At 34.3% G+C, this 24978-nt stretch overlaps 1 protein-coding gene across 7 annotated transcripts in view; it reads right to left on the bottom strand.

The window, feature by feature from the left end:
• ClC-a (chloride channel protein 2) overlaps positions 1-24978 on the bottom strand; it is a 266134-nt gene that overhangs the window by 20686 nt on the left and 220470 nt on the right. For all 7 annotated transcript variants that reach the window (XM_069835328.1, XM_069835336.1, XM_069835346.1 and 4 more), the window contains exons 6-14: positions 22298-22423; positions 20363-20447; positions 18141-18242; positions 15298-15400; positions 12539-12670; positions 12295-12457; positions 6201-6316; positions 3927-4041; positions 1575-1712 (exon numbers count right to left, since the gene is read on the bottom strand). In XM_069835328.1, the coding sequence (XP_069691429.1) occupies positions 1575-1712; positions 3927-4041; positions 6201-6316; positions 12295-12457; positions 12539-12670; positions 15298-15400; positions 18141-18242; positions 20363-20447; positions 22298-22423 (1080 nt within the window). The remainder of the gene's footprint in view (positions 1-1574; positions 1713-3926; positions 4042-6200; positions 6317-12294; positions 12458-12538; positions 12671-15297; positions 15401-18140; positions 18243-20362; positions 20448-22297; positions 22424-24978) is intronic.

Genomic DNA, 24978 nt, shown 5'->3' with positions numbered 1-24978 from the left:
AATGCAATTATATTATAGATTTTATGAAATTAAGATCTCCCATACATCTGAAAGAGTGCAAGTTTCTGATCGATCTGTTCGAAATTCACATGGTGATGCTATAAAAAAGGTCGGTTTCCAAGTACAGGTACTGTCCTCACGAAACTGCAAGTTTTCAACTTTCCGAAAATTGGATTTTTGCATGCTGCCTACTTGTGTAGTGCTTTTTTCCAAACTATTGGCCGGATTTTGTTCATATGTGTATAAAAAAAATCATGTACCGTTTTATGGAGGTCTGAAGAAAAAACCATATGAAATGACGTTTAGTAACATATGAAATAGCATTTGAAGACTATAAGGGGAGAACAAGTCAAGTCAAATTAATAAATATTTCACAAGAGAACTTTGGAATTTCACAGCTAGGCCATTTTTGAGTCTTCATTATAACACATATTCTTGCAGAATGTAAAATTATTTGTAGAAAATCTTAGCTGCTTAGAGCCAAAGCTACTGTCATCCTCTGAGGAGTTTAGTGCTGAGAGGAATGCGGTTCCGACTAGTCTAGCGCGGTACAGGAGTGGGAGGGAACAGTGACAGCGGCAATCTGGAAGGAAGTACAATCATAATGAAAACATTCGCCCAATTTACGAGAGCGGTATGCCTATTAGTTTTCTAACGTATTTTTGGCGAGATAGAGATACAACCATTCGTACTTACGTGTTCAGAGAAGGAAAGTATTGTAGAACATTTTATTTATTTATGTATTATTTATTTACTATTCATTTATTTATTTATTACTTATTTATTATTTATTTTGGTGAAGTTAAGGCCATCACACCACCAGAAATACAAATATAATAAAATAAATAAAAAATAAAAATCATAATACAACTACAATAACATAAATGAAAAGAAGAATCATACTATAAAATTTAGTGATTAGTAGAATTGAATTAAATTTGTAAAGTAATCAATTTAAATATACTGTACTGCTGAACTCACTTGAGAAGTATAACTACTTGATTTTGTATTTTAAGATATCACCAACAAATGATTTTTGCATGACATTATAGGAATCTGTTTTTCACGGTACCAGTCACAAATATTGTAAAATTCGAATAGAATAAAACCAAAAACTTTCCACGACATGTTTCCTTAAAAATGACTTGTAACGGTGAAATATTTAATGAGTAATTCATATAATATTAACATAGCTAACATCAGGGAGAAGAGTGAAGACTGCATATTTTTGGACGATTAATACTTCCCACTCCGCTCGGCTCAGCTTGGCTGTAGCAACAAAAGAATCTACCTGCAACCCCCCCCCGCACGGATGGCAAGAATACCTCAGGTCCCAGCGCTAAACTCGTCGGAGGAAGACAGTAGCTGATATATTACATTTCAAACCCTAATCCAGAAAATGTTACGACATTGACTTATCTTGTTCTTATTGTGGGATTGTAAAATATTTACAGGTTCTAAAGCAGTAACAGAGTCATTAGACACAAGTTCGATGGAAGAAAGCACTACATTGCACAAATATGAAATGGCAAAGCCACTGTCTTTAGTAACTAATGTACTGTTTGTGTACTCACCAGGATTATCCACCAGTGGAAAGCTCCTCAAATTTCTGTTGTCTTTGAGGATCTCCTTTAATTTTCCGTAGCTCATTCCATGCCAGATGTATTTGACATCGCGGACCATGAAATCTTCCACATACACACTGTACATTCCTGAAATATTTAAGAATATGGTACACTTACTTGAGTTTATGAGCTTACATCAAGGAACAAAATTTATTCAATTGTTAAGAGTAAATCACTGTGTATGGTGTTTGATATTTATAATTACAAAAGACTTTCAGAGTTTCTGAGATTATAATGTGACATTAACAGAAGAATGAATGAATGAATGAATGAAGAAATAAATAAATAAATAAATAATAATAATAATAATAATAATAATAATAATAATAACAACAACAACAACAATAAAATAAGGAATAATGTTTAGCCACGCCCACTTTGAGATAAAGTAATTGCATAGTGCAGTGGTTCCCAAAGTGTGCTCCTGAGGGTCTGACAACATTTATCAGGAGATCCGAGGTTGGTAATATATATCCTGAAATAAATAACATATAATACTACCGTTTTTCTAGACGCGACTGTACTCGTGAAAGTTAGTATATCAGGAAGGGTAAATGACCAGATCTCACCCTTGCATGAGCTGGCCTTCGAGCTGTTGTAAAAAACACGATTTTATTTTTTCAGTTAAGATAGTCAATTCTATTGAAAATTTTTGTCTGCTTGGCGAGGGTGGCGAGTTATTAGTTAGTTCCTATCTGCTTGGTGTGTGAATGTTTGCAATTCTCAATAGTGTATGAATACGTTTTTGTAAATATGCTCGGAGACTGAATGTCTTAATTGTAAAATAAATTTAATTGACAATGTTATTTAGTCAGCAATGAATATTGACACGAATATTTAGCAGAAGAAATACTGAAATCAGAAGTAAACACTGAAATACTAAAACAATTGTCTTTAGAGACAATTAATACTAGGTACCCTCCACAAAACTGGCTTCATTTATACACCGACGGATCCTTGATCTCCAGAGAACAAGGTGCCGGTGCAGGTGTTACGTGCTGTCTCTTCTCACTTAATAGATCTCTTGGATATGGAACAATAAGTTTTGATGGTGAAATCATTGCAATAAGTGAATGTCTCGGCAATCTTCTATGCCACATCAATAAACTTAAGAATGCAGTTATATTGTCAGACTCCAAAGCAGCTATTCTATCAATCGTCTCTAAACACACACCTTCATCTCAAACAGCAGACATAAATAAAATGCTCTCTCAATTAATATCACTCAATAAAAGAATTGTATTCCAAAGGATACCATCCCATTGTGGAATCCTGGGAAACGAGAATGCGGATGCTTTAGCAAAGAAGGGCAGCACTGCTACTTACAGACCTGTTACTAAATCTACGTATTACTCTGTGAAGAGATTTATTAAATCTACATACTTAGACTTCAACAAACAAAATTTGATAACACAATCCCAAGGGAAAAAATGGAACTCTCTGCATCAAAATCCACAGTTAATTCCCGATTTACCACGAAAATCGTCTGTAGCTGCATTTAGATTGGCAACAGGCCATGATTGTTTGGCCAAACACCTGCATAGAATTGGAATATATCAGTCCCCTAACTGCCCATTGTGCAACTCAAACCAAGAAATGGATTCGGAACACCTCAAAATCTGTGCTTCACTGGCTGGTCATGATAATATCTTTGAAAAATATTGGAGTGCAAGAGGTCAAATGACTTTATTGTCAAACACCTGGCATTAAAAAACAACAACAACATATTGACACGTACCCTATTTTAAAAAGAAACTAATTTCGTCCTTGTGCACGCGTTCTGCTTCTGCTACTCTTACTGTGAACATAACAACATTAATTTAATATTACGAATAATTCCGTCATCGCCTGGACATCACATCAGATATGAGAATTCAACTTCCTTCCATCTCTCCCAACTTGAATGAAACTTGTGAGACGAGGAAACAACACCATTCTTCATATTAGCAATTTGATTAAATATGTACAGAATATAAAAATGGAGACATATTAAATTTATATCTATATTAATTAATTTGAGGATCCTTTAATCTTTTTTCAAGTCGAAAGGGATCCACAATCAAAAAAGTTTGGGAACCACTTGCATAGTGCATGCCTCGGTCATGACTTCATGCTTTACCACTGAAATTATGATAATCCTATACAGAGGTACCTACAGCAAAATTATTATTATTATTATTATTATTATTATTATTATTATTATTATTATTATTATTATTATTATTATCGCGTCATAGATTACTCTGAAGTGCAAGATACAGTAATAATTTTAACTAGATACTGTACTGAAGCTGTACTCACTAGAACTAGAAGGCAGTAGATCTGGAAGGTAAGGCAGCTTCTTGATAAGAATAATGCTATCGTACAGTGATGGCTGCAGCAAGGAGGCAATTGCGTTGGAGATGAGAACTGCAATCTGCAATATAAAATATTTTATGCTCGATCATGCCGAAATGTACTAATTATACACCTGGTAGCAGTCCTTTAATGCATGTCATTAAAGTACACCTACTCATTAAAGTACAGGTCTTCAGCTAATGATAACTCAGCTTACATGTGTTCAGCCAATGACAAGTCAGCTTTGTACCGTTATAAAACCGCAAGTATCGATTATTCTCGGATATGCAATCGAAAGAGAATTAGCGAGAAGTCACGGAGGCTGGAAATCCAATACTGTCGCAGAAGGTTATGTTCTGTTACTATAATAATTAGCGTTAATTGTAAATAATATTCAAATAAATTCAATTTGTCATCTCGTTTTTCAATGTCGAATTCAATAATCAAGGTTATAATATTATAATATCAAGTTTAACGGGACTACGTCAAGGTCAATGACATTATTGTTCCTCGGAAAAAATCAACACTTTCGCGTCTGCGCACATCTCACAATTCACGACCTAGAACAAGGTCACTTCCGATCTTGTCAGATACAAATAAAATATATAAATCTGAACACCGGTAATTTCAAGTTAGAAATATGGTCGAGCATAAAAAGTCGTATGAAACTCGCCTATAATGGTAATTAAGAAGCTCGTATGAAAATTATGAAACTCGCTTGCGCTCGTTTCATAAATATCCATGCTCGATTCTTAATTACTATCATTATAGGCTCGTTGCATAATGTACTATTAACGAGTTATTATTACGGAATACATTGCACATGTTTAGCACATTATGTTACACTTCTGCAACTCAGAACCTAAAATTTACCAATTCTTTGAAGAGTTTTTAGTAATTTTTCTTTATTTTCTTTCATCCGATAACTTCAGAGACGTTAAAAAAATATATTTCGTTTTAACAAATCCAGTAACTATTCTTACAGAATTGGGGAATAACGCATTACAAAAGTAACAGTTATTTTTTTCTAAGTAATACCACAGTCTAGTATATATAGTCACGAAGCTCAATACGTTGGGAGTATGCATCCATAGATAGTTGCTAACCACTAGGATCGCTACTATCGCCTCATTACAGACAATGCGAAATAGTACTGGCACAGTCTATTGTTCCTATACTAAAAGCCAGGTTATGAACCGACTAACCCGGAAGCAACGTTCTGTTGGTCTCTTTCTGAGCTCTGTTGCCACATAGTGGCGCGAGATTCAAAGCGTGTTCAGCGTTTGTCACAGATATGTTTAAAATAACTACTGTATATAGTTCTCGATAACACTATCAACAATATTAGTAATTAAAATTACTGTTTTTAAGAAAGCACGAGCTAATGACGCTGGTACGAAATGCGACTCGTAATGCACGTGGTACTGCAAATGAACTGGCTACACTGTCTCCGTGATTCCGTTGCCAGATTTTCGTTAGCAGACGACATTTTCACGCGAGGTCCAATGAAAAGCTCCGTTCTCGTTCTCCCCTCCACCGCCCCACACTCAACGTGTCATCACTGCACAGGCTACCCCTCTAACCCGCACTTTCCTCTCGCCCTTCCAGCTACTTCCTGTTTCGTCGGTTCATAACCTGGCTTTTAGTATAGTACCCTCACAACTCAAGCTTCGTGACTGTTTATACTAGACTGTGGTAATACTATAAGGAACAGCGTGATTATTTAAATAAAGTAATTATAACTATAACGAAGTTAGCCTACATTTATCGGTAAAGAAGTAGTGAAAATTCGTTATTGTTTTTGTCGCTGGTAATACAATATTATTTTGTCGTAACAGAGAGTATAACACCGGCTTTATTTGTAATAATAACGTTAAAATTATTTGAATCGTTTCAACAATGAGTTCATTATTAATGCGTTCTCTCGCTTGCTCAAACAATCCACTATGCTCGTTGAGGCATTTTTTTTATAGTAATGCGGGTACTTGACTGTTCATCAGTCACTCACATGAAGCCAGTATCTTAGCATTCTTGGAATGCATTGCGGTTTTAAATTTTTTTCCTTTGCTACAATCTTTCACGTAACTTGCTTACAGTTGTGCCCGAATGTCTGGTTATAATATTTTCTTCCAGCCTAAATTCATCAAAATATACAAAACTATTACTCTGTAAAGCTGTACTAAGAAACTTGACACATCTAATATATTTATTCAATGATATAGGAAGTGGACAACTTACCATAATAGGGATAATGTGTGTGATCTGTCCAGTCATCTCGAATACAATCACAGATACGGATATGGTGTGCGTCACAGCCCCTGAGAATGCGGCAGCCCCCACTGTTGCGTAACCACCTATCAAATAAGTAATATAGTTAATTTGCACATATCGCACTTCCAATAAAATAGTGTCGTAACTCGAAAATTGTGATTTGTACAGAGATGATGATGATGATGATAATAATAATAATAATAATAATAATAATAATAATAATAATAATAATAATAATAACAATAATTTATTGCTAGAACAAAAATAAGTTAGGCTACATATTTTTTTTACTTACTTACTTACTTACAAATGGCTTTTAAGAAACCCGAAGGTTCATTGCCGCCCTCACATAAGCCCGCCAGCGGTCCCTATCCTGTGCAAGATTAATCCAGTCTCTATCATCATACCCCACCTCCCTCAAATCCATTTTAATATTATCCTCCCATCTACGTCTCGGCCTCCCTAAAGGTCTTTTTCCCTCCGGTCTCCCAACTAACACTCTATATGCATTTCTGGATTCGCCCATACGTGCTACATGCCCTGCCCATCTCAAACGTCTGGATTTAATGTTCCTAATTATGTCAGGTGAAGAATATAATGCATGCAGTTCTGTGTTGTGTAACTTTCTCCATTCTCCTGTAACTTCATCCTGCTTAGCCCCAAATATTTTCCTAAGCACCTTATTCTCAAACGCCCTGAACCTATGTTCCTCTCTCAGAGTGAGAGTCCAAGTTTCACAACCATACAGAAGAACCGGTAATATAACTGTTTTATAAATTCTAACTTTCAGATTTTTTGACAGCAGACTTGATGATAAGAGCTTCTCAACCGAATAATAACAAGCATTTCCCATATTTATTCTGCGTTTAATTTCCTCCCGAGTGTCATTTATATTTGTTACTGTTGCTCCAAGATATTTGAATTTTTCCACCTCTTCGAAAGATAAATCTCCAATTTTTATATTTCCATTTCGTACAATATTCTGGTCACGAGACATAATCATATACTTTGTCTTTTCGGGATTTACTTCCAAACCGATCGCTCTACTTGCTTCAAGTAAAATTTCCGTGTTTTCCCTAATCGTTTGTGTATTTTCGCCTAACATATTCACGTCATCCGCATAGACAAGAAGCTGATGTAACCCGTCAATTCCAAATCCTACCTGTTATCCTGAACTTTCCTAATGGCATATTCTAGCGCGAAGTTAAAAAGTAAAGGTGATAGTGCATCTCCCTGCTTTAGCCCGCAGTGAATTGGAAAAGCATCACATAGAAACTGACCTATACGGACTCTGCTGTATGTTTCACTGAGACACATTTTAATTAATCGAACTAGTTTCTTGGGAATACCAAATTCAATAAGAATATCATATAATACTTCCCTCTTAACCGAGTCATATGCCTTTTTGAAATCTATGAATAACTGATGTACTGTACCCTTATACTCCCATTTTTTCTCCATTATCTGTCGAATACAAAAAAAAAAATCTGATCAATAGTCGATCTATTACGCCGAAAACCGCACTGATGATCCCCAATAATTTCATCTACGTACGGAGTTAATCTTCTCAAAAGAATATTGGACAAAATTTTGTACGATGTCAACAAATGTGATATTCCTCGAAAGTTACCACAGTTGGTTTTGTCCCCCTTTTTAAAAATAGGTACAATTATGGACTCCTTCCATTGTTCTGGTACAATTTCCTTTTCCCAAATAGCAAGTACAAGTTTATAAATTTCGCTATATAATGCACTTCCACCCTCTTGTATTAATTCTGCTGGAATTTGATCGATACCTGGAGACCTGTACTTTTTTAGATTTTCTATCGCAATTTCGACTTCTGAAAGCGTGGGTTCGGGTATAAATGGCTCAGCAGTTTGTATTTCAATTTCATCCCGATCATTTCTATTTGGCCTATGTACATTTAGTAGTTGCGCAAAATAGTTTTTCCATATGTTTAGGATTGATGGAGAGTCTGCAAGCAAGTCACCATTCTCATCCTTGATCACGTTTACCCTTGACTGATACATATAAAAATCACTCTAGCACCCGAGTACATACTCGTGCTCAGGGGGCATTCCACAAAATGTTAAGGCATTTTATTAATTAAAACAATACAAAATAAGAAGAGAAAAAGAAGAACACAGATATTACAGTAATTGAAACTATGTTATATTTCCTAGTAAAATACTGCTGTAATAAATAGGCACAAAAACCTTTGATAATTTACTATTTTACTATTAAAATTTGATGCCCCCAACTAGGAAAACAGTGTTGGAAAAAAATTACGAAAGTAATATGTGATTTTCGACTTACGACAGTATTTTACTGGGTGTGCGATATCTTCTCATTACATATTTATGCAATAATTATTTAATCAAAATTTTCATCGTAAGGATTACGCCTGAAAGTGAAGCAATATCTCTTTTCTACGTTTTGATATACCGTGGCGTTAATTTGCCTTTGAACGCATCTGACTGCAGAGAACTGGCCGTTACGTCGGCACTCCATGCCAGCAACGACTTGATAGCAGCAATAACTACACGCAATGTGTAAATATACAGACGAACCGTAACGTAATGTCATTAATTTCAGCATATTATTGCTTGAGATATTTCAAACAAAAAAGTTTAATACAATTTCGCCCGTTTTTGCTTCCTTTTCGAAATAAAAACTGTTTTATATGAAACATTTTATAGAGTGTTTTGGAAAAGTCATTGATTGAATTCCCAAAATGTTCAGTCAATTTAAGAGAATACTATATTATAATAATAAACGATTGGAAGAATTTTAGTTTTGTCCCTTAAATGAGCAGAAATTTGATCCAAACAAATGTAACTTTTCGTTCTGCAAAGGAATTTTGTAAATAATCTGGTAATTGTATATTTAATTTGATTTTATTTCAATGTCTTATTCGTATGTTTTGTAAATAATCTGGTAATTGTATATTTAATTTGATTTTATTTCAATGTCTTATTCGTATGTTTTGACGTCTATGGGCTGTATTCGTGCTGAATGACATTAAATTATCCATCTCTCCATCCATCCATCCATATTTTAGGAGAAAGAATATGTAGAAACCTTGAAGCTTCGGTAACATATGGTTTAGCATGGTGCAAAAACAACATAGAATAAAAATTTGTGAGCATTGAACGCGAAGGCAATGCTGACGTGGTAAACCTTTGCAACTTTTGCGTGAGTATTGTTATGGCTCTATTTTTCCGAGAGAGAAAGGGGAAAAGAATGCAGGAAATACTGCCCACAATGTTCATTACAACTAAAATGATGGATAACTGTAAACCGGTTTTTTTAAAGATGGGACATGACAGACGACAGTTAAGCGGCCGAGCTTGGAACTACAGAGCTATGTTGCCAATATGGACTACCATGCTGCCAGCTGATGGAAGCTAGCAATTTGACGTTAAGATAGGGTTGCCATATTTTGATAAAGAAAAGGACACTTTATCGACACCTACTTCTGAACAGATCGCTATCATATATCATGTACAATACTGATATATGTATAATAAGTAGACTATTCAAGCTGAGAAATATTGTTATAGTAGTAATTTTCTTAACCTTAAAAGACACAATAATAATACAAAGAAGTGAAATTGCTGCCTGGTTTTACAAAGAAGTCGGTTAATTTTGTAGAAGAACTTTCTCCTCGAACTGCTCTTTTGTGTTATTTTTTTATAAATAAGATAATATTCTCTTCAGCTAAACTGTAGAATATGTCTGTTGATAGTTGGTACGTCTCCCTATGCTTTAACGTATGAAGGAGTGCCAACATCTTTCTTGATAAAAGAAAGAATGTGGAAATTAGTGTTCAGTCCATGTCACAACCATAACACTTTTGATAAATATACAGTGAAATGTACATTGATATAATAATCTGCTAATATCGTTTACATATGACCAAAACCGATAGTAGCAATTTAATATTTGGCGATTGACGGTATTTCGCGGAGGATTATGAGGCGTAAAAGATGTACGATGAAAGAGTAATGGAACGGAGAAAAATTCTCTCCGGCGCCGGGATTTGAACCCGGGTTTTCAGCTCTACGTGCTGACGCTTTATCCACTAAGCCACGCCGGATTCCACTCCGGCGTCGGAAGAATCGTCTCAGTTTTAAGTTCCAACTCTTGGGTTCCCTCTAGTGGCCGCCCTCTGCACTACGTCATAGATATCTATGAACCTAGGACCGAAGTCCACACATGTGCTGAGGTGCACTCGTAATGAGTGACTAGTTGGCCGGGATCCGACGGAATAAGCGCCGTCTTAAATCACGAAGTGATTTACGCATATCATATATATTATTATAATGTACCGAAGTACATATGATATTTCCATGCAGATATTCTGAACCCGGGTTTTCAGCTCTACGTGCTGACGCTTTATCCACTAAGCCACACCGGATTCCACCCCGGCGTCGAAAGAATCGTCTCAGTTTTAAGTTCCAACTCTTGGGTTCCCTCTAGTGGCCGCCCTCTGCACTACGTCATAGATATCTATGAACCTAGGACCGAAGTCCACACATGTGCTGAGGTGCACTCGTAATGAGTGACTAGTTGGCCGGGATCCGACGGAATCCCGGCGCCGGAGAGAATTTTCCTCCGTTCCATTACTCTTTCATCGTATGATGACTCAGAATATCTGCATGGAAATATCATATGTACTTCGGTACATTATAATAATATGTAGAAGATGTAGTTTGACGTCAAATCCGTCGCACCAATTTCAAGCATATTTGCTTAGATTGCTCCTTCCTGTCTTTTTATCTCCTCAGTTTGAGACATTTTCCTTCACTACTAACGTCGTATTTTAAACTTAACCTAAAAACCGGGGCAATTAGCCAAAATCTAAAAACCCACCCGGACGAAAAAATTAACCCTAAAAAAGAGGGCATGTCCGGCAAAGCCCGGACTTATGGCAACCCTACGTTAAGATAGCTGACGTTAAAACATTCATTGACAATTGACGAGAAGGTAAGAAAACAGTACAAAAATCGACAGAGAATCAAAGACGAAACGCACCAATGCTAACATTGTGTGCACAATAAATGTCGCCAAGAGAGCTATTAAGTACTCGCCACGTGGAAACTGTAAGTTTGGGAACTCGACCGTTGTTACCATAGCAACAGGCCTACCTCGCTATGTGACATTCAGTTATTTTGTGCGAGATCGTACGTATTTGCTTGGTTTCCGCACAAAACCAATCCGCGGAAAGTCTAAAATTCCACATTCAGTATTCCCAACCTAACACACATAACAATTTCCCTCTTCTTACCGCTTAAGTGACATATTGATTTTACTGCTTTAGGCTTTTAACATATTATTTTTAGAGACGTTCAATTAGTAATAATTATAAATTGGAAACTTACCACTGCAATTTCACCTAAATTGCACTGTTAATTATTGTTTTTAAATATTTGCAAAAATTAAGTAAACTCTACAACTCCACTAAAGTTACTGCATTTGTGATGGAAGTAACATTAAGGAAGCCGTGAAAAAAATCAACAATATCGGCAAAATTAAACTTGCCGATGTTATTACTGCAATATGTTATATAAATAATATTGTTGAAATATTAAAATGAAAAATAAATCATTACATAACCTTACCGGTTATGTTTTAAGTTCGCATTTACAGACTGGGGGGGGGGGGAAGACAGACGTATATCACGGCCGGCTGGAGTATAGTAAACACAAAAAACATTTTAAAGCAACAATGTTGAAGATAGATATTTTTGTTTTTCAAATTTGCCGTCATTGAACAGAAACCAAGATGGAGATTTCATTGCAACTAATTAGAAATTCCTCTTTCAGGTATGTAATAAACGATCTTTGCACAAAATAATGTACGATACACGAGCAGTATGCTTTCTTTCAATTCTCGGAAATTAAAAAAGCTCAACTACGTTTCGCTTTTTCAAACTTTTCCTCGAACACGAAAACTTCAACATACCGCTCTTGTAACGCATATTACTATTTCCGATCGCAATGCTTCTGTCATGTCCCATCTTAAAAAAAAAAAAAAAAACAAGTATAGTGTGAGTTACCAGGAATAACAGGAGCTACTGTGTTGCCATAATGGACGCCCATAGGAAACCAGAGATGCATTGCTTCACCCATCACACGACCCAGTGCAGCGCCAATTTTGAACACGGGGATGAAGCTTCCCGATGGAACAGGGATCGTGGAGCCAATAATGGAGAAGATGAACTGCAATGCACATCTGTGGATTAGCTTATGCACTCAAGAAACACTTCACACTATGTTGCTTAGATGACGTCACAGACTCACATGGAAAAGGGTGAAGCCAGCAAGACTGACGAATACATCGGTGTAAGGTGTTATCCAGTGCCGTACTATTTCTGCTTCTTCTACAGTTAGATCAGTCTTGGTCCATGTGAAATTGGTAAAAAGGCCTGTCACCTAATGTCACCCAAAAAAAGAAAACAAATATTTAAAATATAATACATTTTCTACGTTTATATAAAATGAACAGATAGTAACTATTACTTTCTATAATAATAATAATAATAATAATAATAATAATAATAATAATAATAATAATAATAATAATAATAATGAGATGGATTCATTTGCACTAAAAATGGCAAAATACGTATGCACTTAAGAACCAGGATCTATATATTAAAAATAACAAAATATACAAAATATAATAAAAAAAAGTATTTTATTTTAAGCAATTTACTATTATTGATGGTTTTTCTATTATACATAAGAATATTGAGACACAGTCAGTTGCTAAAGTTGCGTGTCTTTCAACTCACTGTTTAAGCAATAGCTAGGCCTATATTTCTGGCACATTTTCCGTTAGGCATCATTGATAAAACTAATTAAAAATTAAATAATTTTCGTGCGGCTAAGCTATTATAAAATACAATGCACTCTTAACATATTGTCGAAGTTTCTTACATGTCCTCATAATAAAATATTCTGATTTGCTACGTTGACAAGTAAAACACGGAATGTTGTAGGCCTATTATCGTGCTATATTAGGCCTTTTGTTGACAAGAAAAAAAAAATTCGAGTTTAGTGTGCGCAAAGAAGTCTATCAATACTTCCTGTAAGTTCCGCGCTGATCATATTACAGCGTTTTCATAACTGTCAAAATGTTATGCATGTGCGAAGTAGAAGATAAGGAGGCTTCTTGTTTTGATTATCTATTCTTTTAATCTCAACGTCCATTATCATGTACGCGCGATGAAAATCGCGAATATCTGGAAAATTATTCCTTATTAAAATCTTGTACCGTATTTGGAATTTTCGTGAGTTATATATATATATATATATATATATATATATATATATATATATATATATATATATGAGAGAGAGAGAGAATTTTTAGACTAAAAAAAACAGAAATAATATTAACATAGACTATAGCAATGACGTAACGCCGGAAAACTAAGCAAAGTAAAATCCCTTTCCGTACACAAATCGTCATTTATTGTTCCTCAAACAGAGGTCGTTTATTTACATTTTGCTGCACCAATATTATACATTTTTCCAGAGTCATTTAATTATGGAGTGCTTTGTTGATTGCCGCGGAATTGTCACAATGATTCGCCGACAACAGTGCACTGTCTGTGCATGTTGTCAGATTGCCATAAATAGAATATTGAATGTCTGCGTTTCTTCTGTATTGCATTTTTCCGATTTTCCGTATTCTTAATATTCGTTTAAACACCAGATTGCTAAAAGAAAATAACGAAATATGCTTTCATATGCACTAAAAGCTGAAATATGCTGAGTGAACAATTCTTCGCGCGTCTACTTACACTGCTTGCGGGTCCTGGGCAAGTCAAGCCAATAACAGCGGTGAACGTCAAGTCCGTAGTAAATCTACCTACAATTTGTCGCGTAAGTTATTACTAATACATATAGATTGCTCATTCCTATGTTAAAGTCGGTTGCACTTAGAAGAGAACAACCGCCACCTGTCCGCCATAAACTAACACGAGATGGCAGTACAGTCGCCAATGCAATTCAAATGGGAGTTATGACGCGACTCCTTATGTAACAACTAGATGGCAGCAGAGTAAACCTGACAAAAGTTGTTACCGTCAAAGCCTATAACGCAGAGCAATCTGGTATATATGATCTAGGCTAATATACACCTAAAATTTAATCTAATTTAATTTTAAGTTTAATTTTTACTTAATCAATAAAAGAAATGCTTTCTTCTTAACTTTTACAATAAACTGTCTAGCTTTTATTAATCAGTTAATCTTTTAGTACTTTGATTTTTATTGTATTTGTAAATTTAATATTAATTGTAATTATAATTGTATTCTTAATATTGTAGTTGTAATCCTCTGGTAGAGGGGAAGAGAAGGCCCGATGGCCTTATCTCTACCAGATTAAATAAATAAATAAATAAAGTAAGTAAGTAAATAAATAAGTAAATAAGTAAATAAATAAGTAAATAAGTAAATGAATAAATAGATAAATAACTAATAGATAAATAACTAATAAATAAATAAATAAATAAATAAATAAATAAATAAATAAATAAATAAATAAATAAATAAATAAATAAATAAATAAATAAACACTTAAGAAACCTAACTACAGTTTGTTGCATAATTTATTACTAATAAACACTTAAAAATAAAAAAGAATTGAGCCATATCAACTTAATTAACACACTGTAATACGCCGCTTAAAGAACACGTGCTTATCTTGTAAGAGTACAACTCATACTGACGCTTGACGCGACCTTCAGCGGGGTGGAGGCGAGAGTTCAGTAGCTAGTTCCACCGATTAGCCTAAGTCGTGAAAGCGCGGACGCTCGAAGGATTGTTAACCCAGTATAAACTTACGGCAATCCAACTAAAATACGAAAAATAGTATTTTCATCGATGCGCTCGCTTAATAACTAGAAATGTGGGAATTATAAATTGTAAACGCACGACTACAGCTTTTCTCTTGGTAGAAGTACGTTTCATTTTCTTATACAAGTTTAACCTTAAGACACTTGCACTTGATTCAATGTAAAACAATAAAAAAGTGATTGCAGATGTACTCACCTGATCATGAGAATTGAGGTCTCCGGCCATGAATTGACCTAGTCCGAGGGGAAAGGAGACGGAAGCCACCAATAGTGACACAATGCCTGGGTACAGGAACCGACTGCGTCACACACAACATGCATCAATTATTAATTATACGCATAGTGAAATCACGATACTCCATTATGTAGAGTGAACAGTAAGTAATATCATTAATTCTAGGGGGTTATTCTTTGATATATTTCAAACAAAAACGTTTAATACAATTTTGCTCGTCTTTGCTTCCTTTTCGAGATAAAAATGGTTTTATATGAAACATTTCATAGCGTGTTTTGGAAATCCATTGATTTAATTTCCAATTTGCTCAATCAATTTAAGAGAGCAGTGTATTATGATAATAAGTGATTGAAAGAATTTTAGTTTCGTCCTTTAAATTTTCAGAAATTTTATCCGAACACATGTAACTTTTTGTTCTGCGAAAGATTTTTAAATTGTTAAATTTGTTCGGATCAAATTTCTGCACATTTAAAGGATAAAACTAAATTTCTTTCAATAATTTATTATCATAATACAGTAGAACCTCTATTATCCGTAGTAATGAAAGAGGTGGACTCAACTTTTAATCGAAAAAAACGGATAATCCATACAATAGAAGATTTTTATGAATTAAGTGAATAATAGTTACACTATCGTAATTTTCTCCGTGGTCTTGCATTTGCTAGGTAGTGAATCATTTCATTAATGTAAGTCTGGTTGTCAACGACGGATTTTCAAGGGGCAAAGAAACTCCTTGTAATGTCTCTGTAGAAAGATAGGAATAATGGCGGTCTCATGTTGTAGATTTATATACTTTAATAAACACTTTATTCTTGATTTTTATTAAATGCGCACAATTTAACTCCAGTCTCGCATTCTGATGCGACATGAGTCACAGTTTCTCTTTCCCCAAACCACTCAATGATTTGCATTCTTAGCACATGTTTTCTTTTAACACCCGTGGAAGACATTTTAGGCTATATAGAAATTATAGTGTACAGCGCGCCAACTCGAACAGTAGACTATACTGTGTAAGGGTAGAGGCTTGTAATGATTAACAAGTTAATAACACACTCTAGAAAGAAAAATGTGTACTAATATAATGTCATATTACGGTACTTCATGTACTGCATTTCTGTAGTAAAAGAAAAGAAAGCGAAATACAGTCGGATAATCCGTCAATCGGTTAATAGGGTGACGGATAATTGGGGTTTCACTGTACACTGCTCTCTTAAATTGACTGAGAATATTGCGAATTAAATCAATGGCTTTCCCAAAACACGTTATGAAATACGATGAAAGAGTAATGGAACGGAGAAAAATTCTCTTCGGCGCCGGGATTTGAACCCGGGTTTTCAGCTCTACGTGCTGATGCTTTATCCACTAAGCCACACCGGATACCCACCCCGGTGTCGGACAGAATCGTCTCAGTTTTAAGTTCCAACTCTTGGGTTCCCTCTAGTGGCCGCCCTCTGCACTACGTCATAGATGTCTATGAACGTAGGACTGAAGTCCACACACTGGGGTGGGTATCCGGTGTGGCTTAGTGGATAAAGCATCAGCACGTAGAGCTGAAAACCCGGGTTCAAATCCTGGCGCCGGAGAGAATTTTTCTCCGTTCCGTTACTCTTTCATCGTATGATGACGCAGAATATCTGCATGGAAATATCATATATACTTCGGAACATTGAAATAATATATACGTTATGAAATGTTTCAAATAAAGCAATTTTTTTCTCGAAAAGGAAGCAAAAACAACCAAAATTGTACCAAACTTTTTGTTTCAAATATCTCAAAGAATAACCCGTTGAAATTGATGACATTACTTACAGTTCATTCTGCATATGGTAAGTTTTGCACACAAAGTAACGAGGACTACATGTTTTTAACAATTTTTTTTAAACCTCTACGTCTGACATTCAGCCATATAGAGCTTCATTTTAAGGTACCGTACTGAAGTATGTTTACATAGCGAAAATGAGTAGAAAGAGTGACCACTCGATTGGTCCGAAGCCTAGCGACAGTAGCGCATCATTCCAATTAATTTGCGTGCAGCACGCCGTTTTCTACAGCTCTACAGTACACTGCAGTAGTTAACGCCGTATTTCATAGTGCATAATATCATTTCATCTCTTTCATTTTCTTAGTAACTTTTATGTTCTTTGTTTCAAAGTAATTAATTATATTAATATAACATAAAAATACGCAAATGAAAATAATTTCCATCTTTACAAAACATTGTCACGACTGAACTTTGTGTAATTACATTTGGTTTAGAGAATCATTAATATAGCCCATAGATGGTTTAGTGACTCACAAATGAAGCATAAATACACAAGTTAAATTCTTTATATTATTTATATAAATCACAGCTTTAGATTATCAAAAGTGAGAGAAGACCCCTTCGAGAGAGAAGTAATTCTTTACGAAGTAATTCTTTACTTCTCTGCCAGAAATTGAACCCGAATTCGCTAAACTTGTAATTAGAAATTATACCGCTTGAGCGACAACACAGGACAGAAATAGAGTAAAATTGTGAAATTTAATTTCAGGAATTGTGAAATTGTTTCAACCGAAAAGACATCTAAAACTTATATCTAAATTGAAAATAAGGAATATAGATTTATATGAAATATGAATGCAGTATTTCGTCTTATTTAAATTCAGAAAAAAATCTTAAATTATGATGCCTAATTATTACCACTATTTTCAATCTATGAATCATGTAAATTTGTTTGTCAACAGATATTACTTTGATAAATTACATTTTAGAAAACAGTTTACTTTTCAAATAGTTTGTGTTTATTTCACTGTAGATAACTTACTTCTTTTGTAGAAAGGTCGTCATCTTCTTATTGCGCCGCATAAACAGTACATATTGCCTGTGCATCCATACGTAGAAGGCACCTCCCAGCCCAGATATAGCCCTGTGAGCAAGTGTTCAACGTTATGTTATGTTAGATGGCTATATCCAGTGTTGCCACTGATCAAAAGTAAAATGTATCAGATCTAAGAGAAAATTATTGTACCAAAATGCACTTTTTTCATTTTCTTAATGTACTATACTTGTTTTTTTGAAAGATGGGACATGACATGAATGTCACATAGCGTGGTAGGCCTGTTGCTATGGTAACAACGGTTGAGTTGCCAAACTTACCGTTCCCACGTGGCGAGTGCTTAATAGCTCTTTTGGCGACATTTATTGTGCACACAATGTTAGCAGTGGTACGTTTCGTCTTTGATTCTCTGTCGATGTTTGTATTATTTTCTTACTTTCGCGTCAATTGTCAATGAATGTCTTAACGTCAGCCATCTTAATGACAATTGCTAGCTTCCATCAGCTGGCAGCGTCCATATTGGCAACATGACACTGTAGTTCAATGTCGTTTAACTGTCATGTCCCATCTTTAAAAAAAAAAACAAGTATAAATGTACTACCAATATCTTGCACTCGCACTCCGGTACTTTCGGGTTTGGGCTGAGGCTGGGGCATTCAATTCAATTTATTAGGCCATTAGACATACAATAATAGGCTTCGTCACAGATACATTGAAAAACACGAAATATGCAATTGAAAAAGTAAAATTTAATTAAAACAACGAAAACACGAAATGTTTTTTAATTATAAAATTCATGAAAACACTTCACACTTATTGTACAGTATTAATTGTAACAAAATGTAAACAAATTTGTTAATTAAAACAATTTAATGTAAATTTGTATTGAAAAACTCACCAACAGAGTAAAAAGGTTTATTTAATAACCAATTATAAAATCTAGTTTTAAAGCTATTGATTGGTAACTTATAATATGATTGGGAAGCTTATTATATCATTTCATCCCTATGATTGTGTTTTTTTTTCCTTTTTCTTTTTTAATCTAGATTAAAATTCCAAGTTTCTTGTTTATGTTAGTTAATTAGTTAGGATACAATTAATTATGATACTTAAACACTCATTTAAAGTTTGTGTGATTGCAACCTGTGTATATTTTTGTGTGGCTTTACTTTGTTTATAGTGTTTTTTTCTCTCTCTCTTTATTTCTTGTGTAGCTTTATTTTGTATATAGTGTATTTTTTTCTGTTTATTTCTATTATTGTATTTGTATTCCTGGTGTTGTGGAAGAGAAGGCCTGATGGCCTTAACTACACCAGAATAAATAAATAAATAAATAAATAAATAAATAAATAAATAAATAAATAAATAAATAAATAAATAAATAAATAAATAAATAAATAAATAAATAAATAAATAAATAAGTAAATAAGTAAGTAAATAAATAAATAAAATATAGATAGATAGATAAATAAATAAATAAATAAATAAATCAATCAATCAATAAATAAGTAAATAAATAAATAAATAAATAAATAAATAAATAAATAAATAAGTAAATAAATAAATAGTAAGTAAATAAATAAATAAATAAAAATAAATAAATGACAAGAAAGCTTGTGTTAGTCCTATGTAATCTTTGTTTGTTTGTTTCTTTCTTTTTATTTATTTCTTTCTTTTTATTTATTTCTTTCTTTACCTTAGTTTAACCTCTCCCTTTTAGGTTCATTTATACGACCCACGCCACACGAGCTCTTATGTAATCTACAGTATGGAATATTAATTTGTTCACTATTTCTAATTTCATGATCATGTATATTGGCCACTAATGAGTAATTTGTCGATATTATGTCGAGTGTAAAGTACTAGATTATATATGTACATATACAAATTTATGGCTGTTAATATCTGTGATTGTATGAAAAGTGAACAGACAAAATTCATTTAAAAAGATATGAAATTGTTTTCTGGCCTTCACACATTCATTCAATGACAATCTTGTACTAAAAATACTGTGAAGTATTATACAGATAGTAAAGTAATGATGCAAACATAGGCCTACTGTTAGAAAAAAACTGAAATGCTTAAGGAAGTCACAATCAATTACCGCAAGTCCCTGCGTGAATTCACTTCGTTAGAAAGTATCACTTAAACGAATCACGGTTAATCATGTTATTCAACATTAGAATGATCTAAATATATTCTTCACTCACCCAATAAGAGCAAAAACAATCAGTTCCTGGGGATCAAACGGGAAGTCCATTGTGAAGTTGGTTGCATACACAGCAGTCACAGTGGCTGCACACAGAGGAAAGTAAAGACAGGTTCTTTAGTAACACAGAAAAAACATTTTAAAACGAAGTTGCTTAACAGAACCTTAATGTTTTAGATCTGTACTGAATTATAATTAACTTTATAGGCCAATTACGTTCTCATTTCAATACTAATTAAACATTTCTTCAAATTTGGAGAATTATTCCTTAACACAAGACTACCGGCATAGCTCAGACAGCAGCACGTTTACATACTGATCCCTAGCACAGCTCGGCGTAGTTTCGATGCCCGCTTCGGATGATTATCTGGTTTGGTTTTCCGAATGTGAGCTAATCACATAACGAATCCTCGGCCTCATCTCGCCGAATACCATGTCACTATCATCAATTCTTTCGAAGCTAAATAAATAGTAGTTGGAACATCGTTTTAAAATAATCGTCTAAAAATTTCATTACATCAATATTTTATGGACCCTATTTATTTTTTTTTACGAATACTTGTAAATATTTCTCTTATATGCGATCCCTTCCAACAATGGTAACGATCAGAAAACTTTAACACGTACATTTATAGAGTATAAATACTCCGGATATCGTAACATACTTTTCATAACAACAAATAACCTTGAAAACGTATAACCTTATAAAAAAAGGAAGAAGGAAAATAAGTAAAACAGAAAATGTGGAACGTACGGAGGCTCGAACCTAGCATGTCGCACATCCTAGTTTGTAATGTTAATTATTTGGCTAGACCAGTCCAAGTCAGCCTAGGCTTCGGCAAGAATCAGAGTCACGTGATTATCATGGTCTAGTCATGGCCATCTTGACAATCGCCTAATATAAATACATGTCTATAAAAGGAATTGTATATAAAAGGAATTGCTATATTAAATTTATGTTAAATGTGCATTTATATATAAACTTGTTCAATGGTGGCCATGTTATGACTAAGAATGTGACGTCGCGCCGTAGCCTGTTAGCCACGGTCAGCCTGTTGTGACGTATGTGCAGCGAGTACTAGATTTGTTGTACAGCTGGTGACGTCTTCTAAATGCAAGTGTAGCAGGTTGCGGAACAGTACGGGGAATTCAGTGTAGAGGCAATATCAATTCACTGTATTGTACGCCAAGGAAATCTACGTGCAAGAAGTATTACTGTAAGCTCAAAAGCAAAAGGCGTTCCGATTATTATCTATCAAACGGAATTATTGGGGCTCCAGTATGGACAACATTTTGAAAGATATTTATAACAATAGAAAAAGCTTAAGTAATTTTGATAATGATTTTCCGCATGCTAGATTTCCAAGACTGCATAGACTTGCTGCACGTTTGTAGTGTATATTTGGTCAACAGGCTAAATGTTGCCCAGCCACTGCATCCGAACATCGAAAAATTGGTAAAATGTCCTAATTATTTTCAACAAATACGCTTGGGACCGAAAAGAAAAAAAAAACAGATAAGTAGCATTAAATTCTAGAGCAGCTACATTGCGAGGGTTAGAAAATCGAATAAAAAAAAGTAACGTTGAAGTTGCAACTAATGGGAATTTAAGAAAACTAGCAATGACACTGCTTACATGAGTAGTAATGTTCATTTCTTTAACATCTCATGCGGTGTGCCGATGTTGGCAACCCTGTCAGTTGATATAGGTTTGATTAAAACCGTACTTCCAGTTAGTAAACTAATTTCTTATTTGGACAGATATTTATACTGATGCTCATAATCAAGTTCTAAGTTAACAATCCATTCGATAAAGTCGCTCAGTGTAACCATAACAACATACTGAGTGAGACTTCACAGTTTATAGATTTATTTTTATGTTTATAAACTCGTTCATTCGAAGTACCTGTACCTATTAGACATCGATAATAATTACCTTCTTTTTGGAACCAGACAGCTAGCAATCTGAAGACTGTGGCTCCACAGACAGCAGCGAAGAATCCACGCCAATAGTTCCTCACCGCAAAATAAACAGTCGTGACCTCTATACTGAACAACACCCCTGCAATACATAAGTACATTTATTATTCTTTACAGACAAGAATTAATAAAACATATTATCAATCAATCAATCAATCAATCAATCAACCAATCAATCAATCAATCAATCAACCAATCAATCAATCAACCAATCAATCAATCAAGGACATTTAAAAAGCTAAGAGGTTTTTAGCCTCATTCACGATATATCGCCATTCGTCTCTGTTCTCTGCATCTTCTTGTCGTCCTCCCACTGTACAAAGATTATCATATACTTGGTTCTACCAACGGAGACGAGGTCTACCAAGAGGTCTCGTACATCTTGGAGAATAGTCGAAAGCTTTACATAGAAGAGAGTCTTCATCACGCCGTAGAACGTGTCCAAGTCAACGTAGTCTTCGACTTTTTATTAAGGCTATTATGTCCGGATCTTTATAAATATCCCTTAGTTCCCTGTTCAAAATTCTTCATGTGTTATTTTCTTGAACGGGACCAAAAATCTTCCTCAAGATTTTGTTCTCAAAAGTAAAAAGGGATTTTGTTGTTTTTTTTTTTAATATAAAAGTTTCACAGCAATATAGGAGAGTTGGTAGGTTTATAGTTTTATAGCATCTTAATTTTGATAATCTAGAAAGGAGTTTGGAACTAAGTAATTTATGAAGGGAGTAATAACACTTATTTGCCGTAACGAGTCTATGTTCAATTTCTTTCCCAAATAAGCCTGTTTCATTAATTATACTTCTTAAGTATATTCAAATTCAGTAACTTTTTGAAACTCCCAATCATCTACAGTATTAGAAGTGACCCTCTATTATTTGAGGTACGTGATATATTCATGTATTTAGTTTTATCAGAATTAATTTTTAACCCTGTTATTCTTGTTTCTTCTACTAAGAGTCTAAAAAGTTTCTTGATATCATCTTCTGTTTGTCCTACGAGTAAAGGACAATATCATCAGCATATGCGAATAAACTAATTTTACCATTGCCCAATGAAATTCCAATATTTTCATTCCTAAGTTTCTGTAATGCCTTTTCTAAGAAAAAATTAAAAAATATGGGTGACAAACCATCTCCCTGTCTCACTCCAGATTGAACCTCAAAACTATCCGAAATAACAGTTCCAAATTTAATTTTACATTTCGAATTAATCATGCATTCCTTTATTAATTGCATTAATTTTTGTGGTATTCCAAACTCTGTCAAAACTGACCATAAAAACATGTTATCACAGATTAAAATGTACTTCATCCAAGTCTGAAGTTAGAACTAAATAATTCGATGTAAACTGCACTGAACTGTTCTAACAAATGCGGATTAATGACGTCAGTTTTTATTAATATAGACCCTATCGTTTACATGAACTCGAATTTATTAAAGTCATATTGTTGGCTACTGATACTACAGATTAGAGATGTACAACGATCGAGAAAACGGGACTAACAGCGCCCGCAAAGCCGGAAACCCGCACGACAATGTTGTATTACGTCGCGTCCTTGACGTAAAGACTGGTTGTTAATCTTTCGAGACTCGATATTGATCATCTCCCGAAGTCCTGAAGTCAGCTGTTGTTTATACCTGACTGAACTTTTATCTACTTTGGCAACTGTATATGTAGGCAGGAGGTATACTGGCAGATCTTCTCTAGAAATCCATCTTCGCAGGTAGCAATTCTGACTTATTACAGATTTGTCACATCTCACACTCGTATGTAATTACAGTTTGGAAAATAGCATTATAAATACGTTTCTTAATTTTTTGTCTTGTACTTTTTTGCCATAAAATTGAATTAAGCATATCTAATAGGCCTACTTTCTTCGTTTTAATTATTCTCTCTGTTTTTTTCCTTATCATTTCTGCCACTCAAATCAATGTTCATCTCTCATTTTCGTATGATTTCATTTGCACATTATCATTTAAGTCTCTTCGTTGCAGAGCCTTTCTATACTTATATCAAATTTGTTGCAGTCATATGTTTAGAAAGAGACTACTTCGCGACAATTATGTCGAAAATTACTTTCATGCTCGACCATGCCGAAATGTAGTAATTATACACCTGGTAGTAGCCCTTTAATGCACCTCATTAAAGTACACCTATTCATCATAATTCAGTTGTTCAACCAATGAGAAATCACCTTTGTATCATTATAAACCGCAAGTATCGATTATTCTCGGATATGCAATCGAAAGACAATTAGCGAAAAGTCACGGAGGTTGGAAATCCAATACTGTCGCAGAAGGTTATGTTCTGTTACTATAATAATTAGCGTTAATTGTAAATAATGTTCAAATAAATTCAATTTGTCATCTCGTTTTTCAATTCTCAATCAATTTCCAGGTTATATCAAGACTAATATTCATCTTATTCTCTAGGTTATATCAAGGTCAATGGCATTCGTGCCTCGGAAAAAATCAATACTTTCGCGCCTGCGCACATCTCACAATTCAGGTCAGTTCCGCTCCTCACTTACATAACCATAACATGAATACTTATGAATAATTTCAAGTTAGAAATATGGTCAAGCATAAAAAGTCGCATGAAACTTGCCTATAATGGTAATTAAGACGCTCGTATGAA

Source organism: Periplaneta americana, chromosome 1 (genome assembly GCF_040183065.1).
Source record: "Periplaneta americana isolate PAMFEO1 chromosome 1, P.americana_PAMFEO1_priV1, whole genome shotgun sequence".
NCBI lineage: Eukaryota > Metazoa > Arthropoda > Insecta > Blattodea > Blattidae > Periplaneta > Periplaneta americana.
The sequence above is the reverse complement of the archived record's forward strand: the minus strand, read 5'-3'. Positions and strand labels throughout refer to the sequence as shown.